The sequence below is a fragment of the Staurois parvus genome, unplaced genomic scaffold, assembly GCF_062004578.1.
Source record: "Staurois parvus isolate SC_StPar_1 unplaced genomic scaffold, SC_StPar_1.0 ptg000780l, whole genome shotgun sequence".
In the NCBI taxonomy this organism is placed as follows: domain Eukaryota; kingdom Metazoa; phylum Chordata; class Amphibia; order Anura; family Ranidae; genus Staurois; species Staurois parvus.
In genome coordinates this window covers 255,483-281,557 of record NW_028318576.1, presented here as the reverse complement: position 1 = coordinate 281,557, position 26,075 = coordinate 255,483, and the positions used below count along the sequence as shown (strand labels likewise).

Sequence of the window (26,075 nt, the reverse complement as noted above, 5' to 3'; positions counted from 1 at the left end):
CCAAGCCAAGGTCAGGTAGATCAAGAAAGATTGCAGCCACCATTACCAGAAGAGTTGTTTGGAATACAAAGAAAAACCCCCAGGTAACCTCAGAAATACTAAAGAAAGGGGTTTAGCGAGCATTTGGAAACCAGAACTGCTAGTACAAAAGGCAGACCAGCCCAATAACAAAATAACAAACAGCGCATCACTAAAAAATACTAAATAAAAATCAATACCTATATAAATATGTTCCAAACAAAGATCATCACATAAACATGTGCTTTATGTATTCCACATGGATTTTGTACTTTTATTTGGTTTAAATAAAATACTACACTATGCACCTTTATTTCGGCTCTGTTAAGTTGTTTCTAATGAGGTACATTTTGGTGGCCCTTGGTCGGACCTATGATGAGGACCAAGTGAAGGGTGCTTGGGGTTAAACTACAGGCCTGTTTTTACCAGAGTTCTGGTGACTGCATATGGGTGAAGGAATTTCACGGAAGAGTTGTCACAGCTGGATGCATGCCACTGGTTTACATGTCCCTTGAAGATTGTGCACTATTGGATTTCACACAAACTGTTTATATTTATTTGGCACTAAGTACTTCTTTTCCCACTTCATTTGGTGTTTACTGTATATACACCAGTGCATATGATATATACAAGGTGTTAAGTGTTAATGCTCTGTGGGTTTATGATGTTGCTTTTGAGCATGTTTTTTCACGTAATGATCTATGTTTGGAACATACTTATATAAGGATTGATTTTTATTTAGTGCTTGTTTAGCACTGCACTGTTTGTTATTTTTTTAGGAGAAATACAGGCTGCTCTGGAAAAAGATGGTGTGGTTGTTTCAAGGAGCACAAAACTACAATACTTGAACAAAAATTAGCTGCATAGTTGAGTTGCCAGAAAGAAGCTTTTACTGCACCAATGCCACCAAAAAGCCAAGTTACAATATGCGCAACAAGACCTTGACACACCTCACAGCTTCTGGCAAACTGTAATCTGGAATGATGAGACCAAAATAGAGCTTTATGGTCACAACCATTAACGCTACGTTTGGAGAGGGGTCAACAAGGCCTATAGCATACTATGCCTATAGAATACCATCCCCACTGTGAATCATGGTGGTGGCTCACTAATGTTTTGGAGGGTGTGAGCTCTAAAGTGCGTATGTGACGTGTTCTTTGATGTGGCCCCATTACTTTCTAAGGGCTCTGTTTCAGCGGTGGGACTTTGCTGGGTGCTTTTGCTCAAGTGTAGGTCTGTGGACCAGACCTTCAAAAGGATTTTCCCTTCCAACGTGAACATTTCTTCTGAGCCACCCTCGATGACATCATTGAAAATCTCACTGAGGGGAAAAGTACCTTTTTTCCACAGTCCATGAAGGGGAAGGAACCTAGTTGAAAATGCTGTCCTTCATTTTCTGCTCACAAGAAGCTTTTTTGTCCCCTTGCATCCTCAGACAAAGGCAGCAAACCTTTTAAGTTCCCCTCCAAGGTACCAAGTGGCCCTATACTAACAAGTCCACCAAGTCTAGGGACAAATCCTCTTTGGAAGTGAAGGCTTGCCGCACCCATCTCCTGGGTGGGGATTCCTCTTCATTGCTTTGCGGCCCTGTGGACCTCACTTTTCTGCCAAATGGGTACACATTCTCATTTTCTCTGGGTACAAAATTACATTTCTTTCCTGTCTCCCAGAGCAGGTCTTTCCTTCCAATCTTCATCTTCCCCCACCTCACCTGCAGGCTCTTTATGGGGCGGTGCAGGACCTTCTTTCCCAGGGGGTGATTGCTCTGGTTCTGGCTTCAGAACGGTTTCAGGGTTTTTCTTGAACCTGTTTATGGTACCCAAAAAGGAAGGAAAAGTTTGCCCGATTCTGGACCTCAAATCAGGACCGGTCAGGATCCAGTTGCACAGTTTCACAGTGGTGGCCTATGTTATTCACCTAGGAGGGACGAAGAGTGCTGCAGAGGCGCTGGAGGGCACATGCATTCTCCAATGGCCGGAACCGGCTCCGCCTGCCGTACACATTCCAGAGGTGAAAAATTGGCGAGCGGACTATCTCAGCTGACAGATGCAGGATCAAGTAGAGTTGTCTCTGCACCTGGATGTGCTTCATCAGATCTATCAATGGTGGGGCACTCTGGATGTGCACCTTCTGGCATCTCTTTTCAAGAGGACAGTATCAAGGCTTATGGCAAGGGCAAGAGATCCCGTGATGAACTTGACAAACACCTTGGTGGTGCTGTGAAGCTGGTATCATCTTATTCATGCATTCCCTCCTTTCAAGCTTCTACTCCCGCCTTTTGCACTGGATAGAGGTTGAAGGGATTCCGGTCATTGTGGCCCCAATTTGCCGTTCCCTTGGCAACTGCTTCCCAGGGAAGACCTGCTGTCTGAAGGGCCGATCTTCCACCCTGCTTTTTTGTCACTGGCTTTGATGGCTTGGCTATTGAAAGCCTGGAGTTTTAGGGTTGGTGATCCCTACCATGCTGAAGGTGCAAAAATCTACGTCTAGGAGGATCTACCATAGCACTTGGAAGGCCTACATTTCATGGCGCAAGGCAGTGGGAGTCAATCCTCGATCTTACTCAGTGGCATGGACTTTGGCCTTTCTTCAGCGGGAAGTGGAGCAAAAGCTAGCCCTAAGTTTTATCAAGGGCCCTTGCAATTTTTAGTTTCCCTTGGCCACTCACTCCTTGATTTGTACCTTTATTCAAGGGGTTCAGCATGTGCATCCTCCGGTATGTCCTTCTTATCCACCGTGGGACTTGATCTTGGTCCTTTCAGTCCTTCAGAATTCTCTATTTGAGAACATTAGGGATCTCTCCTTGCTTACGCTGTCTCAGAAAGTCACCTTTTTAGTGGCTACCAGGTCCACGCGCTGGTGGCCATATCCGGTAGGTCTCCTTATTTGGTCTTACATAAGGATAAGATGGTTCTTCATCCATGTCCTTTTTCCTTCCAAAGTTGGTGTCTAATTCTCATTTGAATGAGGACATTGTCCTGCCTTCCCTGTGGCCACATGCTTTGCATTCAATAGAAGTTACATTGCATTTGATGGATGTGGCCCTGGCAATTCTTTCTGCTACAGCAATAGATCAGATTCTGTATTTATGGTCATGGACGGGCCAAGAAAGTGTCCAGTAGCCTCCTCTGCCACCATCTTTAAGTGGATCAAACAGACGGTGGTTCAGGCTTACTACATCAATAGTCGACTTCCTCCCTTCCCTGTTACAGCACCTTCTACCAGGGAGATTAGTGCCTCCTGGGCATTCTGACACCAGGTGTCAGTTTGTCAAGTTTGTAAGGATGCTACCTGTCATCTGTACTTACTTTTACTAAGGTTTACAAGGTGGACTTTTGGGCATCTTCAGATGCTTCCTTAGGCCATAAGGATTTACAGTTTACTGTTTGAGTGGTTCTGTTCCCCTTGCAGTTTCCTTTTTGGTGATACTTTCCTGTTTACCTGTTTGGGAGCACGTTGGCTGTTTTTTAACTCTTGTTACCCACCCCTCTGTGTTCTGGTACTGTTTTGAGACATCCCTATAGTTGGAAACAAGAAGAGGCTGTGTCCATCAATGAACGAAAGAGAAGAAAACAGCGACCTCCCCTCTTGATTGTTTTTGTGGGTGCTGCTTTCCCGCAAACTGGTTTGCCCATAGCAGAGAGGAAGTTTATACCAGCCAGGACTGCCCATAGGCAGTGCCTTATTTCTTTTCTGCCTACTGTCCTACTCCTGTAAGTGGCACTATAAACCCTATGGTCGGGAATAAGAAGAGGCTATGTTTGTCAATGAACTCCGAGAAAGGGATTTTACGGTGAGTAACAAAAAAAAACTTTACTCAAATTATCTTTGTCTTTGGCAATATAACATATGACAAAGAAGGTTAACATTTATAAAGGTCATAGTATTTCTGGTAATAGACGTATTTAGCTTGACAGAAGCAGATGCTTTGATAAGCCCAATTGAATGTGACTACTGCTATCTATATTATAGGGATGTGGCATATAGAAAACTTTGTGACTTACAAGGGGACTGTATTGGGGACAGTCCTTCATATTGCTATGGGGGGGAGAGTAGCGGAGGTAAAGAGCAGATAGAATATTTCTCAATGAACTGGGAATGTATTTGATTAATACATAGCAATTTTTCTAATACCTTTAAAAGATGCCAATAATTAGATTGATAAAGCTTTGATGACACTGTTGCATAGTTATGTTGTGGTTTGCTAAAAGTTGATGATGTTTATACATTAAAGAATATGTAAACCCAACATTTCATATTCCTGATATGTGCCTGCTGTACCATGTACTTGTATGAAAAAGTGCCCTGTTCTGTTTGTATTGCTTTCTTTGTGTTAAGTCCCTGGTGTTCCTGCAAGTCCCTCTGCTTTCCTATAAAAAATTTTCCACACTAGACATGAGAGCACAGCGTGGTCAGTTTTCTAGCTGTGCTGAGAATTCAGTCTGCTTTCCTTCAATAATCAGACATGCCCTTGGATGTTCCTCTTGCTCAGTCTGTCTCTGGGAAGATCAGTGTGCCACTGTTTGTCCTCCACTAGCTCTTTTGCAGCTAAGAACAGAGGGAATGTGATCACTTATAAAAAAAGGGAAACACATGTTTATAATGTTTTTATACCTATACACAAATGTGTTGCCTTTCATTTCTATTTTTAAACTGAATGGGTTTTTTTACAAGGTAAGGGTTTTCACTCACTTTTAGCACACAAATGTTTTTTTTTTTCTAGAAAATATCTAAGGAGATGTTATTACAGCTTGTTCTGGTGTGTATCATAAAATAAAATAAAAGCAGACACAAGAAACTAATTGGATTTTTAGGGAGCTACAAAAAAGGCATGTTTTTTACTGTGTACCTATTCTTGGAGCTTAGATCGCAGTATTAAAATCAGCCATTTTAGCTGCAAAGTAATAAAGTTGAGATATCTAATTACATTTAAGATATTTCTGAAGTAAAAAGAACAGCATTAAAATAGGCTGAGCGATATTTACTGCACGTTATCTGCTTTTCCTTTTTTTTTTAAACTGTTAAAAATCTTACCTTATCTTTCGCTCGGATCTTATGGGCACTCAAGCGCTTAGTAGTTACGTGGCAGAGTTATTAACATTGCTCTCATCATTCGACACTAAATTCATATTGCAATTAAAGGATAAGGTGCCTACGACTGATTAAGTGCTAGAGAATGCCGATAGTTGCTTGTAATTATCTCTAAGTCTACACTGTGACTTTGCAGTTAACCTGAAAAAACATCACTATTCAAATACTTGTTTTAAAGTTGTTAAATAAATGAGATTTTAGCACACAAGTTACATTAAAACCCCTTCATGGCTGCAATCTGACTAGAAGTCCAAATGTAAAATACTCCTTGCTGCGAGAACATTAATTAACCTTTTACCAGAGAACATGGAATGTGCAACTGTGTGGGTTCCTAGTTCTCAAACCTGCTGTAAACCAGAAATATTAGTCCTAAAGTTATTGTCAAGTTAACTGATGCATGCCAACTCTGATAAACTTGGTCTAAGTATCTAAGCTATAAAAAGCTCTGGTCACCTATAGTTTGATAAGGTTTTTAGCATTGCAGTTTTTTTATGTAGGCAGACCAAAAAGGGGTTCATTTCACTGATTAAGCCCCCGGTCACATCAGGTGCGACTTGGCTTTCGATTTGCATGCCCTGCGACTTGTAAATCGTATGCTAAGTCGCACCCTATTGTCCACTATTAGAGTGCGATTTCTGACTTGGTCGGAGCTGCACCGACTTCTAAAGCAGTACATGTACTACTTTTGTTGCGATTTGCATAGACATCTGTGTAAGATGTCTTGCAAATTGCAATGAAATTGGCAGGTCACCTGATTTTGAAATCGTGCGACTTCACTGTAAGTCGCACAATTTCAAAATCGACTTTGATGTGAAAGGATTTACACGATGGTGTTAAAGGATTTACAATCCTCTACATATATTCTCATTTTACAAAGTAATGAGTAATGAGTCTTTATATAAATATATAATTTTATGCTCTTATTTTAGGTATCGTAGTTTGAAACATTTCAACTATGATGTTTGTCAGAGTTGTTTCTTTTCGGGAAGGACAGCAAAGGGACATAAGTTACATCACCCCATGGTGGAATACTGCATACCAGTGAGTATCATTTCAAAGTTGCCTTTGTAAAAACCATGTTACTTTGAGTTATTTATGTGAATGGTTTGTCTGATATTATCTTATATATCTTATACACTTAGAAAAATGCTAAAGTACTGTATATTCAATGAAAGATCACAGCCTAAGAGTTCTGGATAACACTTTGATTGAGCCAAACCATTTTCCATAATGGATCTCATTTAGAGCAGTCTCAGTTGCCAACACAGTGATCTTTGGGGATTTCTAAAGATTTCTTTCCCATACTCATGAACAAATGAAAATATTCAAAAGCATACATGTGTACACACCAGCCCACTAAGAGCTCTTGTACACAGGTGTGTGAAACTGTACAGAATTAAATCAATCTATTGCTGAACCACAGCTGCAGAGTACTTTAGTTCATTAAATTACTGTATATTGCAAAATATGTTGTATGCGGCTATGCGCATGTAACAATTGAAACTTCCATATTGACAAGCACGCAAATGGGGAGATTTTTCAAAATGTACAACTAATGTATGGCCGTGTGCAATAATCCATCAGGAAAACACTATTCAGATTCCCTTTGCCATCACTACTGGTAGATGTACATAATGTTGATGATTTGCAAAATAAATTTGAATGAGTGTTATACTCATATACTTTTATGCTAGATAATTTGTTGCTATTTTTCTTTGATGTGTTAGGCTTTTAAAGGCAATACTGACTAGTGCATCAGATAATGAGCAAATTGGTCAGGAAGGGAAATATATATATATATATATATATATATATATATATATATATATATACAGTTGTGTTCAAAATAATAGCAGTGTGTTGAAAAAAGTGAATAAAGCTCAAAATCCTTCTAATAGCTTATACTGTTCAAAAAAATAGCAGTGTTTGTATTCTTCTTTACAAACTCAAACATTCACTATATAAACTGAAAAATGTTTGAAGATTTTGCTTTCCTTTGAATCACTTAATTAATATTTAGTTGTATAAGCACTGTTTCTGAGAACTGCTGTACATCTGTGTTGCATGGAGTCAACCAACTTCTGGCACCTGTGAACAGGTATTCCAGCCCAGGATGATTGGACTACATTCCACAGTTCTTCTCTATTTCTTGGTTTTGCCTCAGAAACTGCATTTTTGATGTCACCCCACAAGTTTTCTATTGGATTAAGATCCGGGGATTGGGCTGGCCACTCCATAACGTCAATCTTGTTGGTCTGGAACCAAGATGTTGCAGGTTTACTGGTGTGTTTGGGGTCTTTATCTTGTTGGAACACCCATTTCAAGGGCATTTCCTCTTCAGCATAAGGCAGCATGACCTCTTCAAGTATTCTGATGTATTCAAACTGATCCATGATCCCTGGTATGCGATAAATAGGCCCAACACCGTAGTATGAGAAACATCCCCATATCATGATGCTTGCGCAACCATGCTTCACTGTCTTCACAGTGTACTGTGGCTTGAAGTCAGTGTTTGGGGGTTATCTGACAAACTGACCCAAAAAGAACAATCTTAATTTCATCAGTCCACAACATGTTGCGCCATTTCTCTTTAGGCCAGTCAATATGCTATTTGGCAAATTGTAACCTCTTCAGCACATGCCTTTTTTTCAACAGTGGGACTTTGCGGGGGCTTCTTGCAGATACCTTGGCTTCACATAGGCGTCTACTCACAGGTAACTTTAGACCTTCTTTGATCTTCCTGGAGCTGATTGTTGGCTGAGTCCTTGCCATTTTGGCTATTCTTCTATCCATTCGAATGGTAGATTTTCGCTTTCTTCCACGTCTTTCAGGTTTTGGTTGCCATTTTAAAGCATTTGCAATCAATTTAGCTGAGCAGCCTATCATTTTCTGCACTTCTTTATATGTTTTCACCTCTCCAATCAACGTTTTAATCAAGGTACGCTGTTCTTCTGAACAATGTCTGGAACGACCCATTTTCCTCAGATTTCAGAGAGAAATGCACTGTAACCAGCATGTACAACATTTGCTGCCTTCCTTCCTTAAATAAGGGCAATGATTGCCACCAGTTTTTCAAAGAATGAATGAGCTCACTAATAGAACTCCACACTGCTATTATTTTGAACATGCCCCTTTCAATTAGTGATTCAATTACACAGAATTAGCACCATGCATGTCATGACTGTTGGGTCTGTTGGATTTCTCTTACTCTACTACACCTGCTTATTTGCCATGTAGAAATATCATTTCTACCAAAAACAGTGGTTGATCAAAATAATAGCAGTCAGACATCACTAACCTGAACACAACTGTATGTGTATATATATATATATATGTATATGTAAATTATGTAATTTTTTGGTAAATGAAAATATAGAAAAAAAGTGAAATAAACGGATTGCATTCATGTACTGTATGTGTATAAAATCATATTTGCAAGATTTAGCAAATCAGCCTTCAAAGATATATACCACTATCCCTCCTAGATTGTAAGCTCGAAAGAGCAGGGCCCTCGAACCCCTCGTGTATTGTATTGTTTCTGTCTTGTCTCATGTTCTGTCCCCCTTGCTACTGAACAGCGCTGAGCAAACCCTTTGGCGCTATATAAATACTGTATAATAATAATAATATATAATGAATATACATGCACCTTACTTGCATATGCTTGTGCACAATTTCTGAGCCTCGGACATATCTATGTGATGGGCAATGTTTTAGTTCATTTACCCATGTGATATGTACTATAATTTTGGTAGAGTACAGTATATGCAGCATTCCTGTTCTCTAGTACTCTCTGCCCAAGCTTATGTGCACTGTTCATTGTCTATCAATCTCTGTACCATTGCTGACGTTTTAAATACTTGACTAATTCTTCATAACAAGCATTTACAATGGAGTTTTGGTTTGTCAATGTACTCCAATTGACATTATGCACAATTTTGTGAAAGCTAGAAAATGTGACTTTTACAGGTAGCAAACTTACTATCTTCAAAAGTTAGTCTCAGTAAAAGAAAATAGTGCATGTGCACAGTGAGTGCGATATGTACAGTATGTTTGGGTGATCAGAAAGATTTGTACCAACCCACTCCTACTTCCTATGTACATTCAGTTTTCAGGGCCAGTTTGATGTAAACTCTGTAGGCTGGAACAGGCCTCCTGTTTCCTTATGTGCCAGTCTGAGAAATTACTGGAATCAAAAAACTTGTGAGCTTGGGCAATTATTTTTTGCTTATTAACTCATTCTGGTCCACATGCCTGGGATGTGGAAGAGATGTGTTCTTTCCCTAAGGCCTCATGTACACATGAACTCACCTAGTCGTTAAACTCTCCTGGCAGCAGAAAAACGCTAAACGCAGCAAAAACGCCTGTAAACGCGGTACTGCTTTTAGCTGCATTTAGTGCTTGGACTTTTATTCGTTCAGTATTTTCCATTGGATAGATAAACGCCCATGCATTTATGCGTTTTGGTCAAAACGTTCCTTTCGTGAACGCGATTATTCTGCATTCAGAAGAAGAACATTTAACTGTCCCTAAACACTGCTGCTCTAAACTCTGTTAAAAGCATATGTGTACATGAGACCTAAGAACTTTGTGTGACAATGTGTCTCTCTTTCTCAATCACATCTGAGCCAATGAGAGCAAAAAAATAAGTCATGTGGCTCCAAAAATTGCATGCTGTGACAAATCACATATGTTATGACTTAAGCTGCCCATAGATGGATAGAATTTCAAATGAAAGTAGGAAAGGAAAAGTCTTAGGAAAATTCATATGAAAATTCTCAGAACATTTGTTTGTCATTCGAAAGATTTTGTTTGCTTTTAACATTTGATTTTGGAATGGATGGACTTTAAATTTGGTGGTGACCGTTTCTGGACTGCAGTTATTCCCCAGATTTCAATGGGGTTTAAGTCTGGGCTCTGACTAGGCCATGCAAGGACATTCACCTTTCTCTCCTTCAACCACTGTGTGGTCATTTTTGGCATGTGCTTTGGGTCATTGTCATGTTGAAAGGTAAACCTTCCCATTGACATAATTCAATTTTAGTCTTAGCCGACCATAACACATTTTTCCATGTGGCCTCAGAATCTTCAAGGTGTGCTTGGCAAAGCTCGGTGATGACTGCATGTGGCCTTTCTTGAGGAGTGGCTTTTTATTTCTGCAACCATGCCATTCAAGCTGCGTTTGTGGAGATTTTGTGGTATTGCTGTCACATGCACACAATGACCACTCTTTGTCATAAATTCCTGCAATTGCTTTAGGCCTCTTGGTAGCCTCTCTGACCAGTTTCCTCCTGGCTCTTTCATCTAGTTGGGAGGGAGATCTGTTCCAGGGAGAGTCTGGATCGTACCAAATACCTTCCATCTCTTAATAATAAAATTCACTGTGCTGCTAGAGATTGACAAAGCCTTTGAAATTTTTTCGTATCCATCTGTTGACTTGTGCCTGCTGCCCAAAGTTGATTGATTACTTCAGTTGCAAAATCAGGGACTGAAATGCTCCAGGAAAGCTCTTTTTATGCTGAGTTAATCAAAACGACCAAAGCTGATCACAGTTGAAAGTCAAATGGCTTTGTGTGCCATTGAGAAGGTGATTAGCTACACCTGATTGAGTTTACAAGTCATTTTTAGGAAGTGGGTGATCCTTTTTCCAATGCAGTGATTCTGTTTTTGATTTTTTTTTTCTGACATGTTGGTGTTATATCTTTAACTTGGATGTTATACGTTGCAACTACAGCTGAATAAAACAAAACTGTGTCTGTCTTCATTTCAGGCTGCAATATATATATATATATATATATATATATATATATATATATATATATACAGTTGCAAGAAAAAGTATGTGAACCCCTTGGGATTACGTGGAGTTTTGCATGAATTGGGCATAAAATGTGCTCTGAACGTCATCTAAGTCACAACAATAGAAGAACACAGTCTGCTGAACATAATACTACACAAACATTAGATGTTGCCATGGTTTAATTGCACATAAGATGTAAACATTCACAGTGCAGGGAGGAAAAAGTATGTGAGGCCCTAGCTTAATGACTTCTCCCAGAGCTAATTGGAGCCAGGAGTGAGCCAAACTTGACTCCAATCAGTGTGATGATATTGCATGTGTTGCTGACAGCTGTCCTGCCCTTAAAAAACACACACCTGTTTTGGGTTTACTGGTTTCAAGAAGCACTGTCTGATGTGAACCATGCCTCGCATAAAAGAGCTCTCAGAAGACCTACGATCAAGAATTGTTGACTTGCATGAAGCTGGAAAGGGTTACAAAAGTATCTCCAAAGGCCTTGATGTTCATGTGTCCACGGTAAGACAGACTGTCTACAAATGGAGAAAGTTTAGCACTGTTGCTACTCTCCCTAGGCTTGGTCGTCCTGTAAAAATGACTGCAAGAGCACAGCGCAGAATGCTGCATGGGGTAAAGAAGAATCCCAGAGTGTCAGCTAAAGACCTACAGATATCTCTGGCACATGCTAACATTTTTGTTGACACATCTACAATAAGGAAAACATTAAACAAGAATGGAGTACATGGGAGGACACCACAGAGGAAGCCATTGCTGTCCAAAAAGAATATTGCAGCACGTTTGAAGTTTGCAAAAGAGCACCTGGATGTTCCACAGCACTACTGGCAAAATATACTTTGGACAGATGAAACCAAGATTGAGTTGTTTGGGAAGAACACACAACACTATGTGTGGAGAAAAAAAGGCACAGCACACCAACATCAAAACCTCATCCCCACTGTAAAACATGGCGGAGGGAGCATCATGGTTTGGGGCTGCTTTGCTGCCTCAGGGCCTGGATGGATTGTTGTCATTGATGGGAAAATGAATTTCAGAGTTTATCAAGACATTTTGCAGGAAAACGTACGACCATCTGTCCGCCAACTGAAGCTCCGCAGTGGATGGGTGATGCAACAGGACAATGACCTAAAGCATACAAGTAATTCAACAAAACAATGGCTGCAACAGCACAGAATACGCCTTCTGGAGTGGCCCAGTCAGAGTCCTGACCTCAACCCGATTGAAATGCTGTGGCATGACCTTAAGAGAGAGATTCACACCAGACATCCCAAGAATATTGCTACACTGAAACAGTTTTGTGAAGAGGAGTGGTCCAAAATTACTCCAGATCGTTGTGCAGGTGTGATCTGCAACTACAGGAAACGTTTGGTTGAGGTTATTGCTGCCAAAGGAGGGTCAACCAGTTATTAAGTCCAAAGGTTCACATACTTTTTCCTCCCTGCACTGTGAATGTTTACATGTTATGTGCAATTAAACCATGGCAACATCTAATGTTTGTGTAGTATTATGTTCAGCAGACTGTGTTCTTCTATTGTTGTGACTTAGATGACGTTCAGAGCACATTTTATGCCCAATTCATGCAAAACTCCACGTAATCCCAAGGGGTTCACATACTTTTTCTTGCAACTGTATATATAATCATCAATGTATTCAGCTGTTTGCCTGGTTGTTTAATGGACCAAGAATAAGGGAAGCTCTTAGTAGGATTGCTAAATTATAAGAAATAAGGCTGCTGCTTGTTAGACAGTTGTTGGATAATTCTTGTGACTTGCACAGTATATTTTGAACCCTCATATTTTGAAGATCTTTTGGACCCATACATTTTTCTAAAAGAGTTCTCACTTAACACTCAGAAGCATCACTTCCATTTGAGAACATGTTTTGACTTTGAAAAGGCTAAAGAGAAAGTATGTACTCAGAGAATTCTTGCTCTAAGGCAAAACAAGCCGTAAACGAATTATTTCATCATTTTAGCAGTTTGGAAAAAGCATTTAGGGCTTCTAAGTGGAAAAGATTATTTGTCTCTAAGTTAAAGAGGTTTTATCTATGACTAAACAGTTCTTAAGGCTAGGATAGAACTTTTTAATATCAATAGAATTTACAGAATTTTTCATCTTATTTTAAATCTGCTGAGGTTAAGTTTGATTCTTGCCCTATAGAGGAACAGTTTGCTTAGCTTGTAATTACTGTTGATGTGTTAATATTTCTAGTCTATTGACTAATATTGTATGCTCTCTATAAATACACACATAACTAAGATGATATTATCTTTGGAACATTAATATTAAAATAAACCTATACTCCATTTTAAGAGCAGATAACCCAAGTTACCTGTTATAAACATGTTAGCAAGAAACGTTGCTTCTTCTAATTTACTTTCTCTAATTTCAAAGCTAGGTCCTGCTAGTTGCCATTCCATTTTCCAGTGAGACCACCTCCCTAACCCAAAAGAGCATTCTTAATGGACATTGCTAAGGCATTTGCTGGAACTGAAATAGGGTGTTTTCTCAAATTGCCACACTCATGGCTATAAATGGTTTGATATGCTCTTGATGTTCATTAGTACAGTTGACAGTATCAAGAAAGGTAACTGCATACTTGCTAACTGTATACATGCTCTTCTTTTACAGCATGGACTTTGCTTACTTTGGACCATGTAATGACAGTGTCACTTTAAGGCCTGTGACAAATACAGAAAAAAATCTATTTGTGCTATTAAAAAGTGTTATTGTGGCATATACTGTAACATTATCTATGTATAATGTATGCTTTTTGTTATCCAAAGTCTATTTAGCACATTTTACTTTGATTCTGTGCAAACACCAATGTATTTATCTGTGCTAGCTCTTCTTCCTTGGGGTTGGGTTCCTGCCAAAGTTTGTCTCTATCTTAGTATTTCATACTTTTTATTCAGAAGTCAAGTTTCTGTGTTAATTATTATGCAGATTTAGCAGAACACTGTCAATCTGGTTGGCTTGAGGACAACTCCTGCCAAGATTTCATTATTTAAATTGCTCAGTATTCCAAACCTATCTAGTCCAAGAGGTCCCCACTGACACAAAGTAAAGTGGCAGCAAGCCAGAGTAACTGAATAGTTACATCTGTTTCCTATAGATGTACTTATTCCATTTTCTTACTGCCCTCAGACAACATCGGGAGAAGATGTTCGAGACTTTACGAAGGTGCTGAAAAATAAGTTTCGTTCCAAAAAGTACTTTGACAAGCATCCCAGATTAGGCTACTTACCAGTCCAGACTGTGCTTGAAGGAGATAACATGGAGACGTAAGTCAGCTGCATCATGTTTATTTTTTATTTTAGGAAGCATGTAATCCTCATTGCCACCTCATGCCCCCTTTATTTGAAGGTGACATCAAGAACCTATACTGTAAAAAAAAAGTCAGAGCTACCAGCCCTTTCCAGTTTGCAACGTAGATTAAAAAAAATGGATTCACATTAAAGTGTTACCAAACTAAAAAAAAACATGTCTGTGCCCTTTGCTTAGTTTTAAAAGCTTTATTTATAAAGAAGTTACTGGTGCAGTCTACAAGCACCAATAGTGTGGTGGCAGGCTGACAGAGCCCCTGCACCATTGTTACCACACTGCACATACTCCCATCCTTCAATGTAAGTAAGCCATGTCTACGCACAGACTACTGTGAAGGAAATTCCTGGTAATAACAACCCGAGTTGGAGGTAGGCGTAAGCTGGAGTGATTCATGTCCTGTGACGTCGCCTCAGCTTTTTCAGGCCACTGGAAGCTATGCAAAGTGGATTGGAACTGTTAGTCAAGGACCTGATCTGCCCAAATATGTTGGTGAGTGGATCATATGCTTGACTGACAACTGTGTTTTGCTGGCTTGGGGGGAGGGCCTGAAAAAGCTAAGGGGATGTCATAGGACGTGAACTTCTCCGGCTTACCCCTGCCTACTTACCCCTGCCTACAACAAGATCTATTGTAACCAGGGATTTCCTTCACAGTAGACCATATGCCCGAGCCATGCTGCAGGGGAAAGGGGAAAGAAACACATCACCTCCACTAGGGAAGCTCCTTGCCATTTAGTGGCTGCTGCATTAGCAGGATTTAGAATCACTTTAATTATGAACAAAAACATTTTAAAACTGTCAATAACCATTTAATGACATTTTAGGACCTTTGTAACCTTTGCTTTTCCTGCTTATGCTAAGTACTGCATACGTTCAGATACTTTTTCAGTGAGTGGTTTTTTCAAGCAATACAAAATACACTGAGATACACTCATGACTCTGTTATTAGAGAATAATGGAGACTGCCAGTTCTGAACTAATCCTCATTTTGAAAACATATATTTTCTGACTGTCATTCTGTTGCCTCGACATCCTTGCTGGCTGCTTCAGTAATCTGGAACAAAAATAGAGATAAGTAGTTCTGTTACTTATTTACAGTATGCTTATCCTGTGCCTCTGATTGAAACAGAAGGATATCAGGCACAGCCAGGCACCTAGAATTTTCAGAAAGAGCAATGGCAGTCCCCATACTTCTCTCATGACAGATTCCCATTTAGGAGCCAATGGGTGCAATCCTGTGTATGAATATTGTCTTAATGTTTAGATTTATCTTAATCATCTGGTAGGTCTACACTGACAATTACCATAGCCATGGCACTTTTTTTAAGGATGAGAAACTAAAACCAGCACTGATCTTCACAGATTTCAGTTGGACAGTTCATTTTTATTAGCAGTTTGCAAGTGAAGATTAATCTTTTTCAGTACTGTTGTTTTACCTGTACTACAACTATTACAACTTTGCTATCCAAATCGTTTTGTTCTGTGGGTAGAGGGTGCAAAAAAAGCACATGGTTGGATTTTACATTGTTACTAAACTTTTATACTTATAGTTTAACATTTTTGATATTTAGATACAGTATTTTTTGTTGTAAAATAAAATGTTAAATTTTATAATTTATCTGATTTTGAGCATATACAGCAGCTAAGTTTTAACAATAAACATTCAGTCTGCAGTACATTATGAAATGGGCTATGAGGGAATCCTCTTTCTATTAAATGCCAGCAGCTTCACTGTATTTCAATTATCTACAGTATATTTTATTCAGGGTCATTTCTGTGGATGTGCTTCTTGTTTTCTATATTGTTCTGTGCTGCTATTATTTTCTGGCACAATTGGATTCTTCTAACCTAGCTTCAAGCTCCATTGAACCTCACTGCAATTCCTGGTGCGCAATCGTTTATTAAGCGAAAGACTTATAACAGTGTTCTTATATGGAACTGCTGGAGAATGTAAGAATTAAGCACATGTGCTGCATAGCTGTGAATATTTTAATAGCAGCCCTCCAGGAATCTTACTTAGGAGCTTTGGTTTTCTGAACCTTTTTTTGCCTCTTGAGGGGAAAGAAAGGATGGGCTTTGTGGTTTTTCTGCTGTCGCTTACATGGCATTAAAGTGTCTCTCTCTTGCTCTCCTCCTTATTCCCTTACAGCCCTATTACACTCATCAGCATGTGGCCTGACCAGTTTGAGTGAGTATAATGTCTATTTTAAAGTACTCAAGTCCAATAGATAATTTATTTGGGTATAGTGTTTTAACAATCACACTCTGTATTTGGGCCTGTGTATACAGGGGCTAAGTGTATAATTTACCCATGTCCCATTTGCAGTCTGCCCAATTTCCTAAAGGCCAGGTAAAACTGAATGAACTCAGCAAATATGATACAGGAGTCTGATCTAAATGCAAGTCAGTAGTTTAAGTTTGGCACTGACTCCAGCCCCCATGCATCACTATCCCAGGGCTGTCCAACCTGCTGTAAAGAAAATTGAATGCAAATGAGTACACAATAAGCACCTGCGTACAATAGCTCTTAGGAGTTTTTGTTGTTTTTTTTTTTTTTATAACTTTCTTCTTTCAATTCATTTTTAGTCCATTGCAATCTCCAGAACTATTTGATGATGATACACATTCCAGAATAGAGCAATATGCCAGCAGGTACGTAGCCATGCATACGTCTTATTTGGAGGATATGCTTATAAAGTAAAAACACAATTTGAACATTCATGTTCTCGTAAGTTTATACCTTTTACATTGTGAATTTGGTGATTGTCAGTTTCGGCATTAGTTATAATTTTTTCTTTAGCCATAGTCAGTGGGGTGATTTACTAAAGGAATAAAGACTGTTCACTTTGTGAAGTGTGTTTTCAGATTACAAAGAGAACACTAAGGGATTGATGTACTAAAACTGGAGAGTGCATGGTAGCCAATCATCTTCTAACTTCTAGCTTGTTAAATTAAGCTCTGACAGAAAAACTTTGCACTCTCCAGTTTTAGTAAATCAACCCCTAAATTTTCATTTAATTCACCATGTTTGTATTAGTGCTACTCTTATTACTGCTTCTAATGAAAGCCTTGTCTGCTTATTTAGTAAAACAAGGCAAATATTGAAGATACACACCAACACATATCAACAAAAAAGAGATCAGCCTTCATTAGACCATGAATTGTAAACATCTGAAATCTGAATGCTGATTGGATAGCATAGGTTATTACATTCAAAATGTAAAGACTCTGCAATCCCATAAAGTAGAATGTATAACTAGCAAAAGGAAAGCTGCGCTCTGCGCTATCTGAATACAAGATAAATAAAATTCCTTTAAATATGTAAACTATGAATAAATTCCCAAATAAAGCATGTGACTTGTCTGTCAGAATAATATGCAATCAAATAAATATCCAACAAAGTGCTTCATGAATCATCTGTGATAAACTGTGAGTACACAAAAACAATCCACTTTTTCAGCATGCCCAGTGAAAGTCCATGACGCAGTTCCACGTAGAAGTTTGTGTCTTGTTCCGAATAGGATGCCAGTAGGCACTCCCTCTCCATTATTTACTCTGTCTTGCTTTCTCACTGCACCTCAAGAGGATTACAAACCCTCCTTCTTAACCCAAAGGGAACAAGACTTAAACATTTCCTTTTTCTCACAACAATCATAAAAGATCCTATATCTAGCCCCTCTAACTGCACACAACACCAGGAAACTTAATTTCAAGATACTATCCAGGTGGTACAGAACGTCTACAATACTTCATAAGCAACTCTCAGATTGTACTCACATTTGTTGGCGTCCATTGTTGAGAGCCTTCTGAAGCAAGGTCATGGAGATTTCCCAAAAAATTACAGATTTTTTACGCTACCTGATTGTCCAGCAGTCTTCTTGGTACACCATGTCTCAAATCCTATTAAAACATTCAAGAACTCCATACTGCGGCACCTCCTGCATGCAGCTAAAGCCTGTATTCAGAACTCCATACTGCGGCACCTCCTGCATGCAGCTAAAGCCTGTATTCCTTTAAAATAGAAGGGCCCTAACCCCCCACCCCCCAAAACTCCAGGGGCTCTGTAAGGTGGAGGATATCAGCAATATGGAAGACCTGGTTCTTTCCTCACAAAATAAACAGTAAATTTATAAGAAACCCTGGTTCTACCGGACGACATTGATATTCTCAGAGGCTCAGAGAAAGGTATTGTAAAACCTTTTAAGCTGGAGCAGATTGATGGCTTCTGTTGGAACCTCTGAAGGAAAGGTCCCCTTTTATCTTATTGCACTCACCCACCCCCCATTAGTTCATTTTCCCTTCTCTTACACTCCCCCATTGCTTCCTTCTCCTTTCTTTATACCCATTTTATATCTTATCCCCCATCCCCTTAGCTTCATAATGGGAACCTCGCTACTTATCTCAACTATAGATACTTATCCATTATCAGACTTCCCATTTACCCTTTACTTTCCTCCCATGCCCATCTTTTATGAACATACAGGGGAAAAAAGTTGGCCGTGCAGTCCTTATGCACAGCTAGGTATGTAACCTTAGTCTATACTTAATGTCCATACGCTGCCTTTGAAAAAAATGTTTTCACCCTTTCTTAATGTGCAAATGCTGTACATATCATATTGTGACACTAAACCATTTTTCACCTGTGTATAGTTTCAGTGTATGCTCTTTACAACCCTACACATTTTCCTAAATAAAGAATTAAAGAAAAAAAATTGTGTCCGCTCAAAACAATCCATGATGAACTTCACTCAAAACAGTGTCCACTTCAGTGCTCCATCACCAATGTACCTTAGCTCTGACATGATCAGGCCCACCAGATGGAGTAGAGGGATTTTACACGCTTTGATTTTTCATGTGATTTGTGAGTAAATAATGTGGTTTTAACAGTATTACACTATGTAGCCCATTTGTTCGCACTTCAAGCTTATCTATGGCTGAGATCAGTGTGAGCTTCTATGGAACCGGTACCAAAACCACAGTCTGCTGATTCAGTGACATCCTCATTACCTTTAGGCATTATAGACCTCATGCAAAAGAGGTCAATAATATCTGATAAGGAGCTTGTTTGCACACTGGTGCACCAAAGTGGACACAGTTTTGAGTGAAGTTCATCATGGATTGTTTGGAGTGGACATGGTCATTTAAGTGGAATTTATTTTTTGACTTTCAGTGGACATATTGAAAAACTGGATTGTTTTTGTGTATTCACAGTTTATTTCAGATGAATTATGAAGCACTTTGTTGGATATTTATTATATTGCATATTATCCTGACACACAAGTCACACATTTTATTTTGGAATTTATTCATAGCTAACATAGTAACATAGTAATTCCTTGCCACCGCCACCTCCCAGCCTTTTAACAGGCAGTAAATGATGGGAGGTGGAGGCGGGCATTACAGTCATATGACATCTATGATTGGCAGTCACAGCGGTCATGTGATCAGAAAGCTCCCAATCACAAGTATACCTCAGGAACTTTCTGGTACCCACAAGTTACTGTGCTAGGGATGTGCTCTCAGCACAGTAAAGTGTTTACATAGGAACACATATATGCAGAAGCTTGGCTAATTCTTAAACATGGGTTATTCCATGCCATTGCTATTTACATATTGTAAAGGTCATGTGCTGTGCCAACAACTTTTCTAAGCTCCTTCACTTGCTAATATAAGTAGATAACCTGTATAAAGTTTTCTACTAAAGCCTGTATTTTGTTTGAGATGTGCAAATTAGCAAAAAAGTCTTTGATGTAAAACATGCTTATACATTTATTATTTGTGTAGCTCTGACATTGTCATCTCCTATCCATTGTGAGTAGGAGAAATGGATAGGAGAAGGGTGCACAGCCTGGTAATGCTGATGCGTTTCACAAAGCTGAAACGGAACACTTATTTACATATTTATTAAAAAGGAAGTTTATTTGTTTGTCTTTCATCAACGAAAAATTCTTGAAGTTTACTTCAAAGCAAAGACTCTTCCTTCAAACATAATTGGCATCCAGTGCCTCAGAAAAGCATCAGTTCTGGAATAATAAAATTAAAGGTGCAGATCTGCTTTCATGTCTGTAAGCATCTGACTGTAAAACACTTTCAAGTCTTTTATGTTTTTTGCCCCTTTGAATGAAAATTGTATGACTTGGAGTCACTATTTTACTAATTTAAGCATCCATTTTTGTCATGAGTCTGTGCCTTAAATTAGATAAAGTAACCATAAAATTGGGTTACTTGTAAACTGGGAAAATACTTGTGGACTGGTGTATGTAGCTTAATTTAAGAGATTTACACCTATCCAAACTTATTTTAAAGTGGTGCTAAAGTCAATTTGTTTTTTTTTACCTTAATGCATTCTATGCATTAAGGTAAAAAAAAGACTTGCAGCAGCTGCCTCTCCTGCTTCTGTCAATCAAAAATTGTGGAGGGGCAGGGTTGAGCCAGGCTGTGTGTTTTTAGAAACACACAGCTCAGTTCAGGAGCAAGCCCACACGTGTGTCACCATAGGAAGTGGCTTCAGAGAAGAGGAGGAGCCCAGAGTGCCTGCGGGGGACCACAGAAGAGGAGGTTTGGGGCAACTCTGTGCAATAACAGTGCACAGAGCAGGTAAGTACGCCATGTTTGTTAATTTAAGAAAAAAAAGTTTTAACTTTATAACTGCTTTAATGCAGCACTGGCCGAGCTCTGGTCTTGCTTGCAAAAGGCAATGCAGTCACTGGTTGCACTGAATTAAATATTTATTGGTTTGTAATGCTCCTAAGATCAAATATAGGTGTGTACAGAATGCTAATTTAATGGTTGAAAAAAAATACCCGTATCATCTTAAAATGACATATAAAGAACAAAGGGCTGAATAAGCTGTAAATTAAGTAAACTGTATAGGATTGTGTTATTATATGTACCTTTATCTAACTGAAATAATATGAAACAATATTACACAAGCTAACACTTCTATTACACACTAAATACTATATAGAGACTATTCATGCTGCAGGTATGAACAGTCTTGTTACTGCACTTGGTCATAGGGTTGCTATTTTATTTTTTTTACTGGCTTAGTTAAAAACTGCCTAATTCTGAACCTTAAAATTTGCACATACCTTTATGTCTCACTGACTAGTGCTTTCATTTTTTCTTGTAGTGTCTTGTAGTGTCTATGCTATGTGACACAGTTGTATGTGGGATGTGCATACTATGCCTCCTTTCACACAGGAGCCAACCGGTCTGTTCAGCAGGGGATCAGTGTACAGGACCCCTGCTGAATCAGAGATAAATGGGATGAATATTACTATTGTGACATCCTCAGCTATTCGGAACTTTACGGACCCATGTTGGGTCTAAGGGCAGCCAGATAAAAGTGAACTTGTATCTATTTATATCAAACTTTCTGATCTGTCACGTTTTAGGTCTGGAAAAAAGAAAAGGTTGCAAAACGTTTTCAGTTTTTTCCTCCAACCTGGACAGCCTCAGAGTTAAGCGGAAGTAAACAAACACATGTCTGTTTAAATACACCTGCCCATAGGTTTATATAGAGTTTCCGATCCGGTTGGTGTGAAAAACTGAACATGATCATACCACACATGTGAAAGGATGCCTATGGCTTTAGTGTGGAGCCTTACTTCAGGGTCTACTGAAGAATGCCAACATTCTGATCATACTAACTGTGCACTGTGTCGCTCAGTACCTTAATTGAGGGTGCCCCAGGTATTTTCTAATCCTTGCAATGTTTCTGCTAGCCATACTCAGGTCAGTTGTCAGCAAAGGGCAATTCTTTTTTTACCTAATTGGCTACCAGGGTACTTTTTCACTTTGACTCTGTTTTCTACTCAGCTATCAAAAAAAAAATGAGATGTTAAGGAATTAAATCATTGTTATGTACTGTATGTACTGTAGCTATCACATGACTTTTCTTGTCCCTGTACAGTCTGCAAGTGCAGCAAGGGGTTATAGCCAGATCTGTAATACTTTGGATTGTTCTCTGTTATGTTTGTGTTAGGGTGGGCTGTCTGTTTGTGTTAAAGCACAGTAGGTTTTTCCCTTCTATAAAACAATCATAATAATCTACTATAGTAAGTATTCTTTTTTTCTTGCCTCTTTTTTAGGCTGGCACAAATGGAAAGAACTAATGGATCTTTGTTCACGGACAGCAGCTCGGCCACTGGAAGCATGTGAGTAATATCTGTTAGGTTGCAGAATAATGTAATAAGCCATTAAAAAAAACATTTTAAGTTTCATACACTAATTATGAAATCTGAATACAATAAGATAATAAAGCTGGATGCAGCTTATTAACACTAAATGTGTTAAAAATTTTAACTAAATAAACAGAAATTAAATTAAGAACACAATAATTACACTTTCCTTACATCTGATCCCTGGGGATGAAAAATCTTTAGGGCCTTGGTCACACCAAAATGTGGCATGGGAAAGGCCTGTTCTGTACCATGTTTAAAATGCAATGCCTTTGTAACTATCAATACATTGTTAATGGAACCCCAAGCGCAGATCACAATCGCAGTCGCAGTACATTTGCAGGCACCAGATTACATGGTATCACAGTACCATGTGTTGTGGTGCAGGGGTTTTTCAAAAGTAGCGCATGCACTACTTTTTGTGCATTCCGGTGTAATTTGCAGCCCATTCAAATCACTGGGCTGCAAATTTGCACTGTAGGGGAACACACAAGATTGGCACTGGAACTTGGACTATGTTCTTGTAGTCTGGTATGAACCGGCCCTTAGGCTTGGTTCACATCTGTGCGGGTGGTGCCGCTGCGGGACCCGCACAAATACCTGCAGCCGTACCACCCACACATTAATTCTAATGGCACTCCACCTGCACTGGAAATCGCAACTGTACTGAGAACCTCAGTTCCTGTGCGGGCTGCGACTTCCAAAGAAGTGCAGGGACTTCTTCACTGCATGGAAACCATTTATCATTTTCCTTCCACTTCGCAATTATGTGCCACTTTGTGTTGGTCTACCACATACAATCCCCAAAAAATACATTTACGTTTTTGGTTGTAACATGATAAAATGTGGAAAATGTCAAGGGGTATGAATACTTTTTCAAGGCACAGTATGTTCATTTTGCACAACTGACCTTACTCTTTGAATGTGTTGGAAAGAATCAGTACTTCAAGCAACTATGTTCATTGATGTTCATATGGAAACCATGCGAGAGCAAAAAGATCAGTATGGAACGCATACTTCAGACAGGACAGTATGACAGCAAGTGCAGAACATGATGTGTTATGGCCTAGAATCTTTACTTCAGGCAAGCAGCTAAATACATAGTTGAAATACATATGTGAGCTGTGTTACCTGCCATAAGATGTGTCAATTTAATTCATTCTTATTATTCACAGGCACCTTGCACACTTACATAAATTCTGCTTTTTCCTGCTTCAGCTTTGCAGCTTCCATTATCACTGCTCAACTTCCCAACTAATTATTGCAAAATTAAAGCAGTAATAAACCCTTAAGAAAACATTTCTTATTTTGCAACTTACCAATTTTTAGATGTGCTGGCTGCTTCAGTTTTCTTTTTAGACTTTCATTCCTTTGTTGTCACCTGGTGATCTGTCCAGTAGGCTGTTGTTTTTCAGCAGAACAAGCTGTTTTCAAGATGTAGCAGGTAGAGACAAGCCATTTAACAGTGACAAAAGTCAGTTTTATTTATTAATGTAGAACCTTTATCCCAAAAGGAACAAAACTGTTGCTGCAACTGTTAGCTGCAGTTTGGCTTCAGTTTGTTTAGTGTATCTAAATCCGCTAGTATATCTAACATTTCCCTCCCTCCATACTAACAATGCTGCTGTCCAAAGATGCCCTGTGTGCATTCATCTAGAGTTGAGGCACTCTAATACCAGAGATGGTAACTGGCCAGATCACCAGGTGAAAGCAGAGGGGAAAAAAGCCTAAAAAAGAAATTGAATGCAGCCACCACATCTAATGATTGGTAAGCTGCAGTATATTACATTTTTGGTTTTGGGTTTAATAACTAGTTAACATCATTCATTACATCCAATGACTCAATTGGTAACCTAAAGGAACTGTAAAGTTGAACTAGGAAATAATAAGTGATCTTCTTGACTATAATGTGTGACACAGCTGTGTTACGCATAAGGCTGGTTCTATAAAATAATAGATACTTGGATAGGTAAAAAGGTCACATGTACCTTTATTTCAGTTTTATATTTAGCTGTTTCCTGGAGTTCTTTATTTGTATATGCCACTTTATAAATGTGGATAAATGTTTTTATCCTAAGTCTGAACAGAAGCTCTTCCACGTGGAGGAATATCCCATGTCTGGGGGCCCATTCTCACTATTGCTCTGTGTTGACACACATGTGTTTGCTGCATGTTAACTTGCAATGTGTTAATATTTATTTTATTGAGTTGCCTAAACTGCTTCTCCGCAGTATACAACGTACGTGCGGCAGCTACAGGTAAAGCAACGTACGGCTACATCACTCTGGCTGTGCCAACACCTGAGTGGGCGTGTAGCACTCCCCACCTGTGACTACTGTTTCCGGCGGACACAGCAGAATGAAAATCCCGGTGAACGGGACCCGGTGATCATGTGATCGCTGTCACTTGGTCACAATCTTAGCAAAGCTGTTATGAATCAATCTGATTCATAACAGCTGTGCTTCTCTTCCTAGTGAGCTGTGATTGAGGCCAATCACGACACCCTGTACCATGTGACCAGCTCCAGCTAATCACAGATCACTATCTTTTATCTGACAATTCATGAATGAGTTAGGTTCATGACAGCAAGCTTTGCATTGCAGGGGAAATGATCTTTATTTCTCCTGCAAAGCAAAGTGTAAAAAAAAAAAAAATACCTTACGTAACATTGTACTATTCTGATAAAAGTATTTTTTTTAAATAATTTAAAAAAAACAAAATAAAAAATACCGTATTGAGAATTTTTAACAACAGAGGTGATCAAATACCACCAAAAGAAAGCTCTATTTGAGTGGAAAAAAGGGCTGTAAATTTCCTTTGGGTACAGCATTGCACGACCGCGCAATTAGCGGTTGAAATAGCTCAGTGCAAAACAGCAAAAAATGGCCTGGTCATGAAGGGGGAGTAAAAAAGGTGCATGTAGCATTTTTGGCATTGTACATCTACAGTGTGTGTTATGGTACCATTCAAAATGAATTGCATTGCATTGCACCAATGCACTTTATTATGCGTCAACAAATGCCATTTCAGCATAGTGTGATAGTGTGAATGAGCCCTTAATACTAAAAAAAATTATGGGTTCTACAAATTTATTAAAATATTATCAAAGCTTTGTTTTTTTTAATTAAAATAATAAACACGTTATACGTACCTGCTTTGTGCAATGGAATTGCACAGAGCAGCCTCGATCTTCCTCTTTTCAGGTCTTCTGGCAGCTCCCCTGGCACCTCCTCTTCACCCAGCTTGTGTGGGGTCGCTCCCGAGCCCCACTTTCTGCGTCCATAGGCACAGAATGCGTGGCACAGCCCTTCCCCTCCTCTCCCTCATCACAGAGTTTGAATGACAGCAGTGGGGGGTCACAGGCACAGAAGGTTTTTTGCTTTAATGAATAGAATGCGTTAAAATAGAAAACCTTAAGGCTTTACAACCACTTTAACGAGTGGTACCAAAAGATCTTTAATGTAAAACAACCTGAACAAGCTTACTTTATGCTTAATGACCTTTAACAATTAATAATAACTTCAGTCAGACCATCCTCAGGAACAATGGCTTTGCACTCAACTAAATGCCAAGTGAATACTGAATGGCGACAGATATCTCAATGCAGTCAAAGTGTTTTTATATTATAATTGCTGTCAGTAGG

At 39.1% G+C, this 26,075-nt stretch overlaps 1 protein-coding gene across 9 annotated transcripts in view; it reads left to right on the top strand.

The window, feature by feature from the left end:
* Nucleotides 1–26,075, top strand: part of UTRN (utrophin) — a 943,118-nt gene that overhangs the window by 880,933 nt on the left and 36,110 nt on the right. For 6 of the 9 annotated variants that reach the window (XM_089654601.1, XM_089654598.1, XM_089654602.1 and 3 more), the window contains 5 exons: nt 6,039–6,150; nt 14,071–14,207; nt 16,399–16,437; nt 16,836–16,901; nt 22,343–22,408. In XM_089654601.1, coding sequence (XP_089510727.1) covers nt 6,039–6,150; nt 14,071–14,207; nt 16,399–16,437; nt 16,836–16,901; nt 22,343–22,408 — 420 coding nt within the window. Of the gene's footprint in view, nt 1–6,038; nt 6,151–14,070; nt 14,212–16,398; nt 16,438–16,835; nt 16,902–22,342; nt 22,409–26,075 lie in introns of those variants that run through there. The other 3 variants (XM_089654599.1, XM_089654604.1, XM_089654603.1) reach the window with 2 other exon arrangements.